Source organism: Octopus bimaculoides, chromosome 20, assembly GCF_001194135.2.
Source record: "Octopus bimaculoides isolate UCB-OBI-ISO-001 chromosome 20, ASM119413v2, whole genome shotgun sequence".
Classification (NCBI taxonomy): Eukaryota; Metazoa; Mollusca; class Cephalopoda; order Octopoda; family Octopodidae; genus Octopus; species Octopus bimaculoides.
In genome coordinates this window covers 28,475,038-28,497,457 of record NC_069000.1, presented here as the reverse complement: position 1 = coordinate 28,497,457, position 22,420 = coordinate 28,475,038, and the positions used below count along the sequence as shown (strand labels likewise).

Here is a 22,420-nt window from a genome sequence, read left to right as displayed (position 1 = left end):
TGACGAAGCTGGACGGAGAAAAGACAGTTCGTCATGCCTTCATAGTGGCAGGAGTGAAAAGAGAGAGTTGACCACAGGTCACACGTGAACAGAGAGGATGGTAGAGGGAGGAAGAGAGAGATGTGTATAGCAGTGAAGTAGAAGCCAGGACAACAGAAGGAAGCAGAGCGAGAGGGGGAGATGGGTAAGAAGAAAGATAGATAGGTAGATAGATAGAGTCGCATCACAAATAAAAAGTCAAACTTACTTGCAAATATATATATATATATATATATATATATATTTATCTTCGCGATTTCTAAGCTAAGAAACCTCTCTAGCTTCTTTAATCATTCTTCATTGTCTACATCCACCTTCCTTGTACTATTAACATGCCCATCTTTCAATTTTCTTGTAGCGAAGCTAGCCATTTTCTTTTCTTCCATTTCACTATTGTCCACTATTGTCCTTTGCTGCAATTTCTATTCCCCTAACCACTCTTGGTTTTCGTCTCCAACCTTCATTCCTGCAATTTCACACCATCACTATCACAACACAAAATGTCCAGCCACGAAAGCTAAGAAATTCTCTTGTTTTTTGATTGTTCATCATTTCTCTTCATTTATTTAACTTGTATTACTAACATGCTAAATGATCCTTAAATTAACTTCATAACCTTAACGTGAAGCTAGCCTGTATTTACATTTCTTCTTTGCAATGCACCCACCTTACCCACTCCTGCCACCAATACTGGAAACCTCTTCTGTCATACCGGAAGTCTCCTCTCTCACATCTCTTCTCTTTACCTTTTCCTTCATACTGAAAACCTCCACAGGGCTCTGACTTACTTCTGCTCCAGCAGATCTGCATACCTCCATTCTTCCCTCCATTCCAAACCATCTTCCTCTCACCCACACTCTCTCTCTCTATGTGTGTGTGTGTGTGTGTGTGTATAGACAAATATATAATGGACTAACCTAACCAAATAGCAGCACATTTACTTACTTAATTTGACATTGGCATATTTATATCTATATTTGCAGCTGCAGTAACGCTTATATTTGCAAAGCTTACCTTACTCTCACCCCCAGTAGAGGCAATAATTTTAACTTGTTTGAATGATGATAGGTTAAAAGTGAGAGCAACTGTTATGACATGTCTGGTATCAAACAATCATGGAAACCTTCTTTCCAGGTGCTGAATAACATCTCTCCTTCCTATGTTCCCTCTCACATCCCTTTCCCAGTTTTCAGGGTTGGCACTCTAAATGTAGGCATATTGAAATGTAGATCTAACGAGATTGTAGAGATGCTTGAAAGGAGATGGGTTGATGACTGTTGCATCCAAGAGGTTAGATGGAGAGGAGCTTCAGCCAGGTTCCTCACAGGCAAGACACATATGTATAAAATCTTCTGGGAAGGTAGCAGTGACAGAGTAGGTGGTGTGGACACACTCCTAGCTGAGAAATGGGTGGATAAGGTCATAGAAGTAGTTGAGTACTTAAGCTCAGGCTAGTCTTGCAAAATAGTATAGCTACAATTATATCCACTTATGCCCCACAAACAAGCCTACCAAATGAACAGAAAGACCACTTTTATGATATTCTTCTGCAGGCTACCTCTGAGACAAGTGACAATGATCTCAAATCTGTTGCTGGGGATTTCAATGGGCATATCGGATGGCAGCCTGGTATCTACCGTGGTGTTCATGGAGGCCATGAAATTGGTTCCCAAAACAAAGAGGGAACAAGGCTATTGGAGTTCTGTGATGCGAATAACCTATTGATCTGCAACACCAACTTCAGGAAACCAGCCAGCCACCTGATAACCTATCAATCAGGTGACTCTGATAGCCAAATATATTTCATTCTCACCAGACAGTGGGATGCCTGGTTGCTCTTAAATTCAAGGACTCTCTCTGGTGAAGAATGTACCTCCACCCATAGCATAGGCTAGTCATTAGCGACTTTAGACACCAGGCCAGAACAATGCCAAAAAGCAGGCTAATCTGGAAAAGAAGGACCTGGAAGTTTAAGGACTCTTTATATGGTCAGAGATTTAGGGACATCCTAATTGAGAAGTTTGATGATGGGGAGGACCAGCTACAAACTTGTGATATAGAGAGCAACTGGGAATTCCTGTGAGACAGCTTGCTGAGTGCCACAGACGAAATCTGTGGCTAGTATAAAGTCCCTTTCAGACCTAGTGTAACATGAGGGCCATTAGAGCAAAGAAACAGGCCCGGAAGAGTGGGGGCAGCAGGGAACTGTATCAGATTGCCAGAAGGGAAGCTAGGAGACAAGTATATCTAGCCAAGGGAGAAGCAGGAAAGAAGAAGTTTGCCTATGTTCAGTGCCATGAGGACCAACAAACTGAAGTATTTTGGATTGCAAGACAATGTGTGAGAGAAAATCGTGATGTTATAGGAGGGAAATGTGTCCATATGGATGATGGTGCACTTGCTTTTAATGATTGTGCAAAGGAAGAGGCTTGGAGATGCCATTATGAATGGTAGGAGGAGAGTCTGCCAAATGTTGACCCAACTGAGGGACCAGCTATCCAAATTGACAGTGCCCTGGTAGATAAAGCAATTAAGGATATGAAGACAGAGAAAGCCCCTGGCCCATCAGGAATCACCGCTAAGATGCTTAAAATATCTGGCAGTGTGGGTTATGGTTTAGTCACCTGTATTGTAAATCAGGTGGTTTATAAAGGAGTCATACCCACTGACTAGTGTAGTAGCACCATAGTCAACTGCTACAAAGGTGAAGGTGATACCTTAGATAGAAATAGTTACAGACGTATCAAATTGTTGGATCAGGTGATGAAAGTTGCAGAGATAGTTGTAGCCCAACTAATCAAAGAGTGAGTTAGTCTAGGTAGGAGGGAAATGTGCAGTTTGGCTTTATGCCTGGTAGAAGCACCACTGATGCTATATTTCTGGGAAGGCAACTTCAGGAGAAATACCTAGCTAAAGATAAACCTCTGTACCTGGCTTTTGTTGACTTGGCGAAAGCTTTTGACAGGGTCCCCCAATCCATTATCTGGTGGTCAATGCAGAAACTAAGGATAGATAAATGGTTGGTGGGAGCTGTACAAGCCTTGTACAGGGATGCTACCAGTAAGGTGAGGGTGGGCAACGAGTACAGCAAATAATTCAGGGTACAAGTAGGGGTTCACTAAGGATCGGCTCACGAGCAACAAAGAAATTCAAAATTCAGTCTTCCACAGGAAAGGTGATGCTAACCCTTTTTTGGGACTCAAAAGAGCTTATACTGGAAGACTACCTGGAAAAGGGGTGTAAGATCAACAGTGCAAGATACAGTGCTTTGCTGGCCAACAAACTGAAACCAGCAATTCACACCAAATGCCGTAGCCTATTGTCAAAGAAAATTTTGTTGTTGCATGATAATGCGCACTCACACAATGCATCCAGACTATTGAAACCATTAACCAATTGGGTTTTGAAATGCTGGAACACCCTGCCTACAGCCCAGATCTCACCCCTTCTGACTACCATATCTTTGAACTGCTCAAAGATAATTTACGAGGTCAATGATTTTCTACAGATGAAAATGTGAAGGAAGTGGTGCATAAACGGTTACATGACCAACTGGAAACCTTCTTTTTGGAGGAAATACACAAGCTTGTGGACTGCTGGACCAAGTGCATCGAAAAGGAAGAAGACTATATAGAAAAATTACCTGCTTTTTCATCCCCTCCTTTTGTGTAAATACATTGAAAAGACAAGAGTGCATATCATTTTTTACTCTCCCTCATATATTAACTCTGCAATCTGAATTAAAATACCATCAAGTTAGCCTTTCATCATTTTGAATTGGCAGAGCTGTTGGAGCATTGGGCAAAATGTGTTGTAATATTTGACAACACCTGCAACAACACTGATGTGAAGCTGATCATAGTGAGGACGTTTGATGATTGTAATTAGATGATAGTGGTGTTTGTGTTTGTGGAAGATGATAGATGATAATAATGATGACCAGAAGTTGATCATCATCATCATTATCACCACTGTATAGCTGCATTACATGGCCAACACTATTTATATTAAAAGTGGAGTTCTTTTTATTTAGATAACCATTTTGAAGGCAACAATAGTCATACTCTAAATTTAGACTAAAAAATATATAATTAATTAACATCTACCTAATCCTGTTATATTGGTTTAAAATTTTGGCACAAGGCCAGCAATTTTAGGGAGGGGTTAAGTCAATTACAATTACCCCAGTGTTCAACTGGTACTTATTTTATAGACCCTGAATGGATGAAAGGCAAAGTTGACCTTGGTGTCATTTGAATTCAGAATGTAAAGAAGGACAAAATGCCACTCAGCATTTTGCCCCACACAATAACAATTCTGTGAGCTCATCTCCTTATCCTAATCCTGTTGTATTAATCCATCTGAGATCACCCTTGTTTCTCTGGAACAAAACTACCTGCTTTAAAGTGTACATACCTAAATTAAAAACATTCAATCCTTCCACTTTCTTGATTATTTTCAAAATTAATAAAAAATATGTACAGACAAATTATTTCATTAGAAATATACTCACGCATCAGTTAATCTTATTTTTTTTTAAATTAAAAAGCATGTAGATTCATATTTTATGTAAATTCTTCTTACCTTTGGTTTAATCCATTTCAGGTGACATGGTGGTTCCAACCAAACCCAAGGTGACAAAGCAAAGTGATACATCTGTATTGGTTGAATGGACAATTCCTGATAATGACGGCCTGGCAATCAAGTTTTTCGTTGTACAATACAAGGAAGTTTTCCCAAACAAAAATCATTGGCACACTGAAGATGAACAAATTCTCAGCAAATACCGCAAAGTCACTGTCAATCGTCTTAAACCTGGTTTGTTTGTTTCTTCTTTCTGTTTGTTATTTGTTATTTGTTGCTGTTGTTTAGTCCTAGGTCAGTCATGGTCAAACCATCACCGGCTTTTCTGCTATGATCATCCTGTCTTTTATCTAACATTGTGTACTCAAAATTATATTATCTAATGGTTTTGTGATGATTTCAATGTGTTTATGCAACCTTTGATCACAAGTTTAACTACCCAGATCTCCCCTGGGGCTAAAACAAGAACATTAAATCTAGCGTGCATGGGAAATGAAAAGAGTTTCACCTACCTTCCTCTCTTGTCTTTGTCTGTCTAGTAGTAATCTCTCTAGCAATCCTGCCCTACCCCTGTCACCTGTATAAGCAGCTGCTATTTGACCAACTCAGGAACGAATTCCTTGACGTCCGTTCACGATGCCACCGGTGGGCAAGAAGAGGCCGACCCTTGCCTCTCTCCACCCCACTTCCCCTCTCACGTTTTCTCTTCTGGTTAGTCCCTTGACCATTGACGTCATAGCCCTCTTCTTCCAGCTCATCCCCACATGCTCCCCTGATCTCAAAGATCACATCCTCACTTCACTCCATGTCAAAATCTACCATCCACATGGGTGGGTGCCTTGCACGTTGTGATCTTCTTAAACTGGGAACCTCATTCTCTTCTTCCTCTCCACAATCATCATCTGATGAAACGACAATCCTACAAACATCTAAGACATGACGTGTTTTGGGGAATTGACAGCCATCACTATTCCTCTGTTCCACTGAGTTGTGCAGCATGCCTTTGGTGGCTTGACCCAGACTTCATCTCTCACCTCCATGAAGACAGACCCCTTTCTCTTCTTCAGGGCATCTTGATAGTTTACTTGGATGCTGCCATTCATATTTGAATATCGCTCTATGTGGCAAGACCCTTCAGCCTGTCTGAATCAGGGCGACATGTTGTACCAGAAAACTGCTTCCAGTGGCGAAACATGTCCCCTCTCCGCCATGACCTTGATCATTCGATGGTGTCTCTCCATGATCCCATTTCCTCTCGGCCTGTATACCACTCTGAAAAAGCGGTGCACTTTCCACGTGTCAAGTATCTCCTTCAGCACTTCCAAATGAAACGCTGTGCTGTTGTCCATCAGCAATTCATCCACAGTGCCCCACTCTAAGAGTACCTCATTTAGAATATGTGCCATCTCGTCCACAGTGCCTGCCCTCAATTCCCTCCAAATGGCCATCCAGCCTGGCCCACAGTCAACCATCAAGAGATATGTTCCCTGCCAGTAGCGTGTTTCATCCTCTGCTAGTCGTCTCCAGTTGTGCTCTACCGAAATGTTTCCCTGCTCATGCACACCCAGAGCTGGGTTGATGGATTGACACCTATTGCAATTCTCGACCACCTTTTGGATGCTCCATCTGGTAACATCGGTGTTAATCCTCCTGGCGAGATACAGGGTCCTATCCACACCCATATGATGCATGGTATGCAGTCTCCTTACCTCAGAGTCATTTAACTGACACACCATGGCTACCCCTTGCTTCGATTCTTCCAGCTCCCCTAACCAGGCCTTTTATACCCTGGTTAGAGCATCTGCCTTGTTTTTCTCTGAAGGCACAAAAACTACGTTCAGCTTCAGGCCAAACTTGCCAATTAGCTCTCCTAGAACCCCTAGGCAGTGCTTCTCTAACATTTCTGCAGCCTCTTTGGTTCGCTCCCTCTTCTCATTGGTGATCACCAGTGCTACCCAACCAAGCACGGTGGCCGAATCCATCTAGATTTCGATGGAGTGCAGCCCCCATTTCAAGGCCAAATTCATTCCCTTCAGCACTTCGTCCAACTCAGCAACATTGATGTGGTTGTAGTCATTCGCTTTTCAAAGCCAGGCTACTAGCATCACACTGTGTGGTCCTGTTATCCAATTTGGGCACATGCCAGTTCCCTCTGACTGGGTCTTCCGTTCTCATCATCTCCAGGATCTCTCACATCATTGCCACCAACCCCTCTTCCACCTTGTCACCCCAGTTCTCCCCCTTCTGCTCATCTCTTGGTGTAACTGCATGCCATACACAGCCACTCCACGATCGGGTAGTGACCTACTAATTTCTTGGACATCGAGAACAATTCTCTCCTGCTGACATTGGTACCCAGCTCTGGGATCTCATTCTCCCTGCAAAACACCAACACACCTGTTCTGTCTCTCTGAAGCCCAGTGCAGCTCCTCCAGCCACTGGTTCCAGTGGCTTCGCAATCAGTCTAAATTTCTTCAGATGTCTCACAACCTCTGTGGCAAGCGCTACGGTCTCATCCACTAGGTGTCATCTATGTAAGAACTGATGGCCCTTCTTATCCTACCCACCTTTTCTAGGAAGGATTTAAGCACTGTTACCATGATCTTCAGCACAGAATTCGGCCCCAAACCCAGCCTTGTCAGACAATATGTCAGGCCCTTGTATCACACCAGCTGGTACTGCTACAGTTTGTCGCTCACATGGAGCTGCAAATATGCCGACTTCGGGTCAATGATCATTGCTGCCTTAATTGACTGTCTCCATACATGCAGTGTCTCATTGCAGACGTTGGTCACCTTGCCAACTGTGTGGCACAATACATGACCATTACAGGTAGCACTCCGCTCACCACCTCCTCCTTCTTTAATCCACCTCTCTACCTCTTCTTCAAACTCGCTCCTGGCATATCCTTTCAGAGTATGCTGGTAGCAACTCACCCTGTTCTTCAGCATCGGGGGCTCCTCTTTCCAGTGCCACTCTATCATCCACAACTCACCATCAAAATCCTTGTCTTCAATGGTCTAGGCAGTGCAGCTCCTCATGGAGCTCTGCTCCCGCTCACATTCCTGACTCACGGCACCAAACAAAACCACATCTCCTCTAACACTGAAACCACCAAAGTGGTCAGTCGCATCCATCCCCATTACCACATCAATCCCATCTACCACGCCTGCAGCCTTAGTGTTATGCCTTGCACCACTATCTCCACATTGCTGCTGCCCTTGCATTTGATTTCACTGCTGTTGACCGCCCGAACACTACTCATCCCCTTCCATTTCTTTGTCACCCTCAGGGTCACGACAGTTGTTATGCAGCCCGTGTCCATGAGGGCCTTCAACATGTTTCCCCCGACCACGACCTCAACTACGGGGAGTGACTTCACCAACGCCTCTACTGATTCGCAGAGGAAGGTTAAGAGACAGCAACTTCCCTGTGGCCTTTTCCCTGACCTTTCGGAGGATATATCCAGTCTGTTTGCACTAGTAGCAAACCATTCCAGGCTCCACGCAGCCCCTTGCCATATGTGGTCTGTGGAACTTAAAACACCAGCCTGTGAACGGCTGCTGTCATTCCACAGCAGGCCTCTTTCCATCTTACACCAGCATCATGGGCTTCAGCAGCCACCATCACCACTAACTTCTGCCTGGTGTTTTGTGTCAACACATGGGCTTGATGCCATTTTGTTGCCACCTGGCAATTGTTGTAATCGCACCGACACGTCATCAGGAAAGCCATTGTAGAAGGTAACATGACTGCATGTTACCTTCTACAGTCCCTCCCCAGTGAGACCAGACAGCACAACCAGCCTCCATACCTCCACAGCATATTCGTCAACCTGTTCCCCTGTCTATCTGACTGTTTCTAGTTTAGCAAAAGCAGTGTATTCTCCTCTGTGTAAGCCTCTCTCAAGCGCTGCACGATCTTTGCCACACTCAGTTGTTTTAAATCCATTTCGAGGTACAGTGCCAGTGCACTCCCCTCCAAATACGGCACCATCACTGCCAACCCTTATCTTCACTGCCATCATATATTAAGGGGACAACATCTGTATGCAATTGCCGAAATAGCTTGTCGTGCATGGGAAATGAAAAGACGTTCACCTACGTTCCTCTCTCATTCTCACCTGTCTAGTAGTAATCTCTCCAGCGATCCTGCCCTACCCCTGTCACCCAGTATAAGCTGCTGCTATCTGACCAACCCAGGAGTGAATTCCCTGACATCTGTTCACGATGCCTCTGGTGGGCAAGAAGAGGCCGACCCTTGCCTCTCTCCCCCCACTTCCCCTCTCACACTTCCTCTTCCAGTCAGTCCCTTGACCATTGATGTCATGACCCTCTTCTTCCCGCTCATCCCCACAAAATCAATGATTAAGTAAATTGAAATCAAAGTTTGTAATATAGTGTGGCATAGCATTTTCTTATATTTTTCTATTTTCAGATGCCACCTATAAATTCCGAATAGTGGCAGTTTATAGCAATAATGACAATGCTCCAGGAGACAACTCTGACCCTTTTATATTGGTATCTGATGGTGATCACAGCTCAGTAAAGCGCTTAATTGATGGACCAACAATTGTCAAAGTTGAAGAATTAGTTGTTGACAAAATTTATGCCATAGTTGTTGAATGGAAGGTAAAGATTTCATGTTTACAGTTAATCATAATATTTGATGTTTAGAGAAAGTAGATTTCATCTAAGGCTGTGAAGATTTGTCATATTTCTTCTAATACTTAACATTTTGATACCATCTCATCTGTATCTAGCCACAGGTATCCTGTAAGAAAAATACCTGAAGAGAGGTTACAGGAAACCACCTTTGTATTCTCCCTCAAAAATTCCATAACAAGTACATAGCACTTGTCATGGAGGTCATCGAGAATCATCAGCCTGATGACATAGAAATAGTATTTACTCGTGGTCAAATTTTAATATTTTGAGGAATAGTTTTGTACAGGGTTATAAGTTTAACTAAACTCAACCAAAGATTTAATCCTTCTCAGCTCTGTTGCAAAACTTTCTTGTGTTTAGGCTTGGATCATAGGGCCAAATATGAGAAGGCTGAATTTCAAAAGACCTAAAAATCAGAATATACAAATATTGGGAAAATGAAAACTCTGAACAGTGAGTTTTGAAATAAGGGACAACATTAAACAACATTAAAAAGCATTTATTTAATTTTAAAGGGGTAGTGATTTGAGAAACATAACATATTGACTATTTTTTGTGCTACATCAGGTAAATGAGAAATATGATCTTAAAAATATTTACCATTTTAAAATTGAGTTTATTTGAGAACTATGCCAAAATAAAAGGTAAGTGAGATATCATGAACTTACTAAAAAAGATAAGTACATTGCAAGATATGATATCAAAGACATGAGTGGAAACTCAAATGATTTATTTCTTTCATTATTGCAAATTTTTCTTCTTTTCTTTTACTACAAATGTGAACATACCAAACTATTAAAAGGCTGAATTTGAATATGCACTTGCATATCTTTTCCCTTCATTCTTTCACTGTATCATCTCAATATATAAAATTTCACCCCTTTAATCATTTGTTATCTTTGTATTGTATTGTGGTTAGAAGTTTGCTTCCCAACCACATAAGTCTAGGTTCAATTGCATTGTGTAGCACCCTGGGTAAGTGTCTTCTACCATAGCCTTGGGCCAACTAAAGCCTTTTGAGTGGGTTTGATAAACAGAAACTGAAAAAAGCCCCCCACATGTTTATTCTGCCTAAATATAATTATTTCTCTTGATTAAGCAGAAAAACAGTTTTTCTAAGGATCAGGAATATAATGAATTGAATCATCCTGAGCACTCTAAAGGGATGAAACTGATCCTGGTCAAATTTGAATGCATACAAATTAGATATAGAATGACAAATCAAAATATATTAAGTCCACTTTTGTTTGCTCTTATATAAAAATTGGGCACCAATGATAAGAAACTGAACTGTGTATACTTAATATAAATACTAAAAACTTAGGTTTCTTATTTTCTCATTTCAGTATATTCGATTGAAATCTGTTCCAATCAGTGGTTTTATAATTTTCTACAAACGTTACCATTTGGATGTATCTTTTACCAACATAACCCTCTACAAGCCTGTGCTGCGTAAACACATCATTAAAAACTTGGAGCCTGGCACTGATTACAGAATTAAGATGGAGTGTTTTAACAAACATGGTTACAGTAAATTCAGTAACAAAGTAGTTAAACGGACATCTCGTAAGTTCTTCTCATTTTCTCCTCTCGTCAACTTTTATTCTGGCTTCTTTCTATCTTCTGGGTTTTTTTTTTTTTCTAGTTACCTCCTCATTTGTCTTTTTTCTAGATTCTAGTTTCTTCATCTTATTCTTACTTCATCTACTTTCTTCTTATTGTTTCTCTGTTCTTCCATTTCTTTTAGCTCCTTCTTCTCTTTCCTCCTTCAAGATTTTTTTCTACTTTCTTTTTCAGTTATATTATGAATGTGTGTTGCACTTCCATGTGTATACATATGCATGTATTTATGTATATATTTATACATGTTATTGTATCTTTCAGCTGCTGAAGATTCATCATCATCGTCATCATCATCATCATCATCATCCAGTCCATCATCATCCAGTCCATCATCATCATCATCATCCAGTCCATCAAATTATGATCCAAGCAAGACACAAGTTACTACACTCCAAAATAACAACCATCATGATCATAACAGTTTCCAGTCTAGTGGAGAATTACTTTATAAGATTTTAGGTGGAATTCTCTCAGTAATGGTTCTTGTTCTCCTTGTTCTCATAGTCATGTGTTGTATTCGACAGAGACAACCACCATTTCCAAGAGGTGAGTATTATTGGAAAGCATTTCACAACAATATTGCGTAAGGCTGAAGGTATGGCTGAAGGTATGGCTGAGTGTTTAGAAGTTTGCTTTGTAGTCATGAGGCTGAGTCCACCACTTCTTGGCACTTTGGGCAAATGGTTTTCATCATAGACCAAAACTGTTTGGAAAACCCTTTGGATGGATTGACTTCAAAGATCTGACCTTGTCACATATTGTGTTATATGATTTAGCCTAGGAATTACATTAAAGGTACACTGTGGAGTACTCAGCCATGTAACTATTAATTTAATGAGTAAAGCTTGTCAAAATCAATATATTCAGCAATATCTTTTTTTTTTTCAACAAATTTTTCATAGCCATTTTAAGAGAACCACATGTGATGAGATAAAATACGGGTGGGGCAGTGAGGACGGATGTTTTTGAAAAATTCACAAAATCATTAATTTTAGTTGCAAACAAATTTTATTGACACCAATGTATTTGTATTGTATTAGCATTTGTCAAAATCAGGCGTGGAAAACAACATCCATCATGTGGTGTCCGTTTTCATTTATGCATTTCTGAAGGCCTTTTTGGAAGTTGGCCTCCAATCTCTCCAGCATTGCTCTGTCGATTTGGGCAACTTCCATGTGAATAGCTTCCTTCAAATTGTCCAGTGTATGAGGTTTATGCACATACACACGTGCCTTGAGGTTTCCCCACAAAAAATAATCACACATGGCTAAATCAAGAGACCAAAGGAGCCGGGGAACGTCAGCAATCCTGGAAATGAGGCAGTCACTGAAGAGAGGGTGAAGAACGTCCATTAATGCTCTGGCTATGTGGGCCATCGCCCAATCCTGCTGAAACCACACACATTGAATAAGCATACGTTTTTGTCATAATTCAGGCTCAAAGAAGTTGTTTATCATCTCAATGTAATGCTCGGAGTTCACATTCTCATTATTGCCTTCAAAAAGTAAGGACCAATTGACGGCAGCTTTTTCAACAGCACACCAGACCGCCACTTTTGGGTTGTGCAGTGGTCTTTTTGTGCAGTTCTCTCAGATTTTCAAGAACCCAGTAACAACAGTTCTGTTGATTCACCATGCCACTGAGATGAAAATGAGCTTCATCACTCATTAACAAAATGAGGTTGTCATTTACCTCAAACATTGATTCTATATGATGTGCAAAGTTAAGCCACTGTGCATAGCCCCATGGTTTCCACTGTTGCCCAATGACCAATTTGTATGGGTGGAAATGCAGGTCTTCATGCAAAACACACCTTACTGATTGATTACAGATGTCAAGTCCAGTGGAATCCCTCCAAGCAGAATGATTCGGATTCCATATCGAACCTTGTTTAACATGTTCCACATTTTCCAAGGTCTGTACCTTTCGTGGCACCCCCCACCAGTCTCCTATTCATTAGTTTACCTCATGTACGAAGTGCATTCACCCAACGTAAGATTGTGTTACTGGTGGGAACAGCCTGATTTCGGTGAATGTTGAAGTGGCGATGAAACTCATGCTGAACAGACTCTTTATTCTTCTTGTAACTGTCATAGGCAAACACATGATGCTCTATAGTCTAAGGTGCCATGGCTTTACTTGAAAAGAAAAGAAATGCTAAGGCACCACAGACTGAATGGTACCTGTCAGACATATGTCCCTCCCCCTGGGGCTGAGTAATAACCATTTCAAAAACATCTGTCCTCTCTACCCCACCCGTTACCTTAGCATTATTTTGCCCATCTTTATGTTCTGAGTTCAAATGGGGTCAAATTTGCCATTCATCCTTTCGGGGGTCAATATAAGTACCAGTTGAACACTGAGGTCAATGTAATTGACTTTTACTCCACCCCAACAAAAATTGCTAGCTTGTGCCAAAATACTGATTTTTGTTGGTGTTCTACCTTCGCACTTGTATCTGCCTTTCTTATTTCCCCTTCATTTACTTCATCTTTCTCTCTCTTGTTGCTCATCTTGAATTTGCTATGGCGTGATTTGTTGTTGTTGTCGTTGTTATGATGATGATGATGATAATAACAGCGAGCTGGCAGAATTGTTAGCATGCCAGGCGAAATGCTTAGCAGTGTTTCATCTGCTGCTACATTTTGAGTTCAAATTCTGCCATGGTCGATATTCATCCTTTTTGGGGTCGATAAATTAAGCACCAATGAAACACTGTGAATTAAGTATCAGTGAAACACTGGGGTCGATGTTATTGACTAATCCTCTCCTCCCAAATTTCAGGCCTTGTGCCTTTCTTAGAAAGGATTATTATTATTACATGCTATATTAGCAGGGATGTGGTCTTGAGGTTTGGTGACAACAAACCTCTTCAAATCTCAAGAATCTTTCTTTGGATTCTTGTAGAGTACAAGATCGCATTTTTCTGCAGGTTAGTAATTTCAGTATCCTTCAGACTCTCAGATGGTAGTTTGGATATTGTCCTGATTATTATTATGATTCATTATTATTGAATGCAACAATCTGGCAGAATCACTAGCATGATGGGCAAAATATTTAGTGACATTTCATCTATACTTATGTTGTGAGTTCAAATTCTGCCAAGGTCGACTTTGCCTTTCATCCTTTCAGAGTCGATAAAATAAGTGGTAGTTGAGCACTGGGATCAATGTAATTGACTCATCCCCACCCCCAATCTTTCTGGCCTTGAGCCAAAATTTGAAACTATTATTTATTATTATTATTAAAGATGGTGAACTGAGAGAATTGGAAAAGTGTCAGAAAAAAATCCTTTGCAGTGTTTGTTTTAGCTCATTACATTCTGAGTTTAAATACCATCAAGATCTATTTTCAACTCTCTGAAGTCAATAAAATAAAGTACTAGTCAAGTACAGGAGTTGATGTTGCTGGCTAACCCACTCCTCTTAAAACTGCTGGCCTTGTGCCTTAATCAGAACCCATTGTTATAGTTGTTGTAGCTGTTATTATTATCATTGTTTTTATTTTTTCATTTGTTTTTTAATTAAAATTCTAAACAGTTTATATTTTTCTTTTGAACGTGTTTAGCATCATATTATAAAGAATCACTGAGCAGAATGAATGGCTCTTTGAGTAATGGTTCCCACCATTCCCACCATAACCAGTACTGTCAACACAGTCCCATACAACCAACACCAAAGTCTTACACTGTCACTGACCTAATTGATGGCTATACTTCAGCACCTATATCTTCAAAACCTATGGTAATTTATTAGATATCTATCTAAAACTTTTACTTTCTCTCTTTCTTTCCTTCTCCCCATTTCTCTCTCTCTCTCTCTCCCATTTTTTGAAATCCATGTGTGTTAACAGACAGCTTTAATATGCTCATGTTCATCAATACCTTATCTACTGTAAATTTTCACACTACTACTACTACTACTGCTGCAACAGTAGCAGTTATGTATCTTTGATAAGTTATAAATTGCAACTATGTAGATAACCTCTGACCCAAGTGAATAAGTATTTTTTAGTCAGCAAAGAGAACAAAGTGTGGAATGAGACTTCGAAAAGGAAAGAAGGTGAATGGAGTGTGGGGTGGGGTGGAGGAAAGAATAACGATTGAAGGAAGTTAGAAGTTAGGTTAGCTAGTCTAAATGTGGTTAAAGTTCTTTAATTAGCCTAAAAATAGTTTTACACTAGTCATACTAACAAATTTGTAGAACTAATCTTGGAAAATACAAATGAAAGGAATTTGTGTAGTGAGATTACTTAAATGAAAACTGAAACTACCCAAGGCTTTGCACATTTACAAAAGTCATCATCATCATCATCATTTAATATCCATTTTCTGTGCTGGCATGGGTTGGACGGTTTGCCCAGGCTCCATTCATCTATTTTGGCATAGTTTCTATAGTTGGATGCCCTTCCTAATGCCAACCACTGGGTGCTTTTATGTAGCACCAGCACCCACAAGACTAGGATCTTTTGGCTAAGTGAGGAATGTAGAGGACATGCCTGTATGCATAAATAGCCAGAATTTTACTTGAGAAGACACACCGTCTTCTCAAGCACAGCAAACTGCCAGAAGTCTCGGTCCCTTGCCATCTCATCTATAAGGCCCAACATCTGATGATCTTTTCTTACCACTTCATCCCACATCTACTTGGGTCAATCCCTTCCACATGTTCCCTCCACACTTAGAGATCAGCATTTCTTTATTTAGCTGTCCTTGTCCATGTGCATCTCATGACCATACCAGTGCAGAAGGATCTTGCACATTACATTTGATGCCTCATATACCCAATTTTTCTCTCAAATCACTTACACCCTGTCGTACATGCACACTGACATTGCTCATCCAGTGAAGCGTGCTGACTTCATTTCTTTCAAGCATTCACATGTCCTCAGTAGCTACAGCCCATGTCTCACCGCCATGTAGCATAGCTGTTTATACGCAGGCATCATACAATCCGCCTTTCATGCTGAGGGAGAGGCCTTTTGTTACCAACAAAGGTAGCAGCTCTCTGAATTTTGTCCTGCCTGTTCTTAATCTATCAGCTACACTTTTGGAACTACCTCCTCCATTGCTAACTCGGTCACCAAAGTAATGGAAACTGTCTACCACTTCTAAGGATACCCCTGGACATTTGAGTGGGGATCTGTACATTCCTGGTGTTTAATGCACCTGCACGTCTGCCACATATAAAGACTACTTTCTCTGCTGAACTTCCTATGATACTGTTGCATCGCTTATATATCCATAATTTGCACTGGGTACACCATACGGAGTTTCTACCTACACCTTTTCTACATATCAAGCAGGGCCATCTCCCTGAAGGGATAAGTGATTTGTCTGTTTTCCTACTTACTAGGACTTAGCTCTTTGCTAAATTAACTCTAAGGCCCTTTTGATTTCAGATCTTGCTTCCTCACCTGAAAATTCTTCTCTGGTTCTGCCAGCTCACAATCTGAAAAATATTGTATCTTTCACCTCTCCCCTTGTCTTTGTATAACTTATATATCCCTATCCCATTTTTTTTTTTCTTTGTAAACCCCCCGCTTTATATCTCTTCATGTTTTTATACATCCCTTTGAGCTATAGAGCTAATAAAGAAAAATTGTTTTTTTTTAATTGCCAAAATCATTCTTTTCATTTTTCTTTTTTTCCTTTGTTCGTTTAGTATCCTGGTCATGTTGGCAATCATGTACATGAAGATATGTACAATCATTCTGTAGGAGATTCTAACTGTAATAATATTGATCAGTCTAAAAGTCCACAAATTATGCAAGTTAAGCATACAGGTAAGTCTTATTGATTCATATCTTTTCGGAGCTCATGAGTTCTATTTCTTCATGGTTTCTTTTTCTATTGACTTTGTCCTCTTGAATGTTCAATACTGCATGCCAATAAAATGTTACTATAGTAACTCAAAAAACAACTAATATTACTAAATCTTTTGTTCTCATAGTTCCATTTTCAATGGTTGACCAATCCTGCAGCCCAGTTTAACACCAGGTTGTTTGGTTCCATTAGCTGTATTGACATTGTTGTCAGCATTCAGACCAGAAGCTTGAATCCCCACTCATATTTTTCTGCAGATATTTAAGCTGGTCATTAGCCCCATCAGTCCAACGATTCTGGGAAAACAAGACAGCAAAACTCATGAACACTGTCTCTTTTACCCTGATTGACTTAAATAAAAAACAAATTCTGGTGCCATTCAACACCATGAAATGGGAGGGGTCTATTAATGAAGCTGTAGGTGGTGTTGTGTTAAGCAATGTCAATCTGCTTTAAAATCTGTGGTGGTCAAAATTTGAAAGATATAATTTATCAAGAAGTGATTCTGGTGGTTGTGGTGGTCACTATCTAAAAGTTTGTAGAAGATTTATCGAAGGGTGATTTTGCTGGCAATGATTGTTGTGTTAATACTAATTGGAACCAAAGAGCAATGAAATACTTAGCAAATTATTTCTTCCTACATGCCTATACTCAGATTAAAAGTGGTTAAATTCAGTTTTTGAACAAAATCATGTCCTTATATCAGGAAGATAAATTCTTCAAACTTTCCAATTGATTAATTGTGAAATAAATCATTATTTCTAATGGGAAAAATTTTCATTTACACTTAAATTATCAAGTTCTCTTTATAAAGTGTTTCATTTCATAACCTTCATCAAATTCATCCCTATTATTTCATCTTCTGCAATAGAAAAGTATATTGTAAATCTCTCTCTCTCTCTCTCTCTCTCTCTCTCTCTTTCTCTCTCTCTCTCTCTCTCTCTCTCTCTCTCTCTCTCTCTCTCTCCCTCTCTCTCTCTCAATTCTAAAGAGATACTTATGAAATCTTTCAGGAACAAATAACCATCAGCATGCTAATTGCACTAAATTAGAAAAACTGAAACCTGGTGGTTCTTTAAATGGTCTAGAGCGTATACTGCCAGGTAATAAACCAGGACATTTGATGTCCTCTTCAAACAGTGTCAATCACAGCTGTGGCTCATATGAAAACATGCCCACTATGTCAAGTAACAATTGTTTATTCCATCCACAAGAGAATTCTATGGTTCCAAATACTAATGAACATTCACAACCTTCTGATAACTTTCTCATAATGAACTCACACAACTCAAAACCTAAGAAGAAACGACAGAGGCAGTATACATATGAACACTCAACACGAGACCAAGCCACCAACACTGACCTCAGTAGTAATGGTAAGTTACAATTCTTCTTATTTCTTTTCAAGCAAGATTATGGTCTGGTCATAGACTGGAGAGCTTACTTGATCCAGACCTCAGAGTGGTTACATTAGTTAGAAACAGGCATCTGTCATCCACTGGTAGGAATGCTAAAATGATAACTAAGTAGTTCTGGTGATTATCCAGTTTCCATTTCTTTAGTCTGTCTCTAGTCAGTCTCTGTTGGCATTTGCACCGGTATTTAAGCCAATGAGAAAATAAGTGAATGTTCAGCTGATCTACTAGAAATAACTGTCAAATCACTCAAATTACTATCTTTAAAAAAAATGCAAAGATAATATAGTCCTAGATAGATACACTGTCTCTAAAAAGATCTCCCTTAAACGACATCATTATTTGTACTTCTTTTATTTTACAAAATTAAGATAAACAAAGTTCTTTTTTAGTCTAAAATATACTCTCCTTCATTTTCTTCAATACTCTACCATCTATCTGGTAGACTTGCAAGGTCCCTCTTTCAAAAATCAGTTCTCTGTGAAGAAAAATATTCCTCCAGTAATATTCTGGCCTCGTCTACGAAATTCATATTTTTTCCATCCAAATGATTTTGAAGACTGTGGAATAAATGATAATCAGATGGAGCAATGTCCAAGGAATATGGTGGGTGGGGCATTGTTTCTCATTCAAACTGCTCCAGCCTTTGGAATGTCATCCTTGCTGTATGTGGCCGAGGAATATCCTGATGGAAGAACACCTTTCGTCTTGACACCAAAGATGGTCGTTTTTCTTCTAGCACTGACTTAAGTAGCTCAAGCTGCTCACAGTAGATCTCCTTTGTTATCATTTGGTTTTTGTTTGATAGTTCAAAGTGGACTAAACCTTTCATAACCCACCAAACAGATAACAACACCTTACGTGGATGAAGACCTTGGGTGCTGGTGTTTCTCACTGCCTTCAGCGCTTAACATCTTTATAGAGAACCCATTTCTCATCACTGGTTCATTCATGAGATGTGACTGCAAAGAAGAGCACACATTCACTCTCTGTGTTCGATTAGACTTGGAAACTTTGTGAGGAACCTATTGACCCAATTTGCTGACTTTTCCAATTGCACACAGGTGTCAATGAATGCCTGAATGACCAAATCCAAGCTTCTCTGCTAGTTCCTCAACAGTTATGATGGGATTTTGTTCCTCCAGGGTTTGCAAGACGTCCTCATCAAGCTCTATAGCCCTTCCAGGACGAGGCTTGTTTTCTAGGTTGTAGTTTCCGGCTCAGAATTTCTGGAACCACCATTAACACTGGCTTACACTTATTGTCCGATCTCCATAGCGAGTTGAAATTACCATGCCTTCAGAACAGAAGGAAAGGACCATGTGCGCATGCTAGAAATAACAGTAAACTATGAATGTCATTCTTAATTTTAATTTCAATTTTATTTTATTAATAGCCCTCTTCTCTTCTCACATATTTTGTACTCATTTTTGATAAGGTTTTTCAAAAAAACCAAAACATGTAATGTAAAAACCCCCCCAAAAAATTTTTTTATAGTGGCATTTTCATTTTTATTTATCTTTATAATATATATATATATATATATATATATATATATATATATATCAAAAGGGTTAGAGAGCTAAGGTGTTAGAGATAAGAGAAAAAGCTGTGAAGTTTTGGAAAGAGAATAGATATGTCTTATGGCATCTTGAGTTGTACTGGAAGCAATATACAGAACGCAAAAGATCCACTATTATCCTTCACAACATTTGCGGTATAGTAGCAGGAGAGGATGAAGAGGAGATTGTGATCAGAATATGAGTTATAAGGGCATAAGTGATAAAAATGAGGGCAACAGAAATATGGGTAACAATAGCACGGATAACAGACAAATGAGTGATAGAATGACTAAGAGGGGCAAATGGTAGGTGTGTTAGAGGGATGAGAGGCTATCAAGAAACTAAAGCTAGAGTCTTGACAGTATATACACACACACGCACACACAAATTTTTGTATGTACCATAACCTAACAGTATGTGCCTATATATACTCATATACACCTACATATACAGAAATTTAAACCTCTATTTTGCCATTTATACAAGCTTAAACATCTGTTTCTAAACAGGCAGGTCTTTTCTTACACAGCATGTCCCCATCAGCACAATGCTTCATCATTTCTTCTGTGAGATGCAACAGCTTCAGGTCTGTTTTCATCACTTTGTCCCATGTCTTCCTTGGTCTCTCTCTTCTACAGGTTCTATTTGTTTTGAACATATGGCACTTCTTTACAGAGCTCTCCTCCTCCAGATTCAACACATGCCCATAATAACAGTTTTGACACTATATCTGATTCCTCCTCTGTTCAATTTTTCTCTCAGCTGATTTGTGCTCCAACATTCATACACACAAATATTAGTCACCTAGTGGATTGTGCTTGCATCAGCTCTTTCTCATGAAGAAACTGTAAATTGACCTTTAGTAGTTTTGATATACTGCAGAAAATATGTCTTTTGTCCTCTGATTTTAATGCATCTTAACACACACACACATACCCTTTTACTGAATCTACTATTTGGAACTCCAATTCCTTTTTGCATTTTTCATTCACCAGCAACTAAACAGTTGCCCAGTTTAACCATCACCTGACCTTTCGGTGTCTTTACTCTAAGTCTAGGCCTCTAGTTTCAGGGTGATTCCTTTCCTTCTTTCTTTCATTATTCCCTTTCATTGAGCCGTCATTGCCAGATTACCTTTGCTGTTTGTAAGACATTTTAGCCAACTGTAAATTAGACAAGATGTTCACATCAGCCAATTGTAGGTTACCTCAGTAAAGGTATTTGTTGTAATTGTAGCATTGTTATATTTTCTTAATTTCAAATTTTATAATTTTATAAAATTTTATAATTTATAATTTTATAATTTCTTTTTAATTTCAGAAGGCACTCTGGAATTTTCTCCTTTGAAGAAATCGCCATCCATACCCGATAAAGAACTCATTTCTTCAGCATACAGTTTGTCCAATTCAAAACCAAGTATGCAGACACTAAATACAGACACTCCTATATTAGAAGAAAATGTTTGTTGAGGGTTAATCAACTTTATAGTTCTTACCAAGAATTTATTATCCTAACCCAAAGAATGTTCAACAATGTACATGTGTGTGTTGCATGACTTGTAATGTAACATAACCTACACAGCTTGTTCAGAATTTGAAAGCAAAACATACAGGTTACACCTTGTAACAGTTTTAAACACATCATCATCATTCTCATATCATCCCCATCATCTTCATCATCATAATCATCATTGTCATCTTTTATAAATATCATATCACTGAAGTATAATAAAAAAAATGTTTTGAGGAGTAAAATTAAATCTACAAAATAATAAGAGAAAAGACAAGAAGTTTCCAGAAAATTTTTTTTTTCATATCTCCTGCAATATCTGCTTTTTGTTATTGAAGTAGATTTTGACTCCCAAACAGGATTATCAAAACTTCTGAAATACTAATACTACTAATGATAATATCAAAAAAGAAAAAAAATACAAAAAGAAAAGACAGTAAGTAAATAGAAAGGATTGGGCAAAATAAATAATTCAATAAAAAAGACAAAACTAAAAAAAAAAAAAGAACCAAGAAATTTGTGATTCTTTCCTCATACAGAGAAATATATAATTTGATAGCATTTTGTTAATTTATGTAAACAATTCAAAAATTGTCTTCAGAAGCTGAATCTTTGAGTAATAGAATGGAATGAAAAGAGTAATTGTATATGCCCTTGAGGATATATATATATATTAACATCACCATTGTTGTCATTGTTTTAATGTCCACTTTTCCGTGCTCAAGTGGGTCAGACAGAATTTATTGTCAGATTTTCCACAACTGAATGCTCCTTCTGTCATCAAACTGCACCTGTTTCCATGCAAGGTAAAATTTCCCCATGACAAAAAGTTTTCATGGAAGATTGGAAATGGAAAACACTTCTTGCATGATAGTGACACGTTTTTACAACTATCATGCAAAGTCAAAGCTATAAGACAGTAACAAACACATGCATGCATATATATAATGTGTGTGTGCATGCATATCTTTTATCTTTTACTTGTTTCAGTCATTAGATTATGGTCATGCTGAAGCACCATCCTGAAGGTGTTCATTTAGTTAAATGAATCAACTATAATAATTATCTTTATAGCCTTATTCTCACTTATGGGTACGTAAACAAACCAACACCAGTTGTCAAGTGGTGGTGAGGGACAAAAACACATAGACACACACAGACATATGCATATTTATATATAATGGGTTTCTTTCAGTT

At 39.1% G+C, this 22,420-nt stretch overlaps 1 protein-coding gene across 1 annotated transcript in view; it reads left to right on the top strand.

Moving 5' to 3' along the window:
• Window positions 1-21,286, top strand: part of LOC106874719 (cell adhesion molecule-related/down-regulated by oncogenes) — a 315,401-nt gene extending 294,115 nt beyond the window's left edge. The window contains exons 10-17 of the mRNA XM_052974960.1: window positions 4,645-4,857; window positions 9,061-9,254; window positions 10,637-10,856; window positions 11,175-11,459; window positions 14,481-14,656; window positions 16,577-16,697; window positions 17,751-18,113; window positions 21,035-21,286. Of these exons, the coding sequence (XP_052830920.1) occupies window positions 4,645-4,857; window positions 9,061-9,254; window positions 10,637-10,856; window positions 11,175-11,459; window positions 14,481-14,656; window positions 16,577-16,697; window positions 17,751-18,113; window positions 21,035-21,183 (1,721 nt within the window). The 3' untranslated portion in view covers window positions 21,184-21,286. The remainder of the gene's footprint in view (window positions 1-4,644; window positions 4,858-9,060; window positions 9,255-10,636; window positions 10,857-11,174; window positions 11,460-14,480; window positions 14,657-16,576; window positions 16,698-17,750; window positions 18,114-21,034) is intronic.
• Window positions 21,287-22,420: the final 1,134 nt, after the last annotated feature.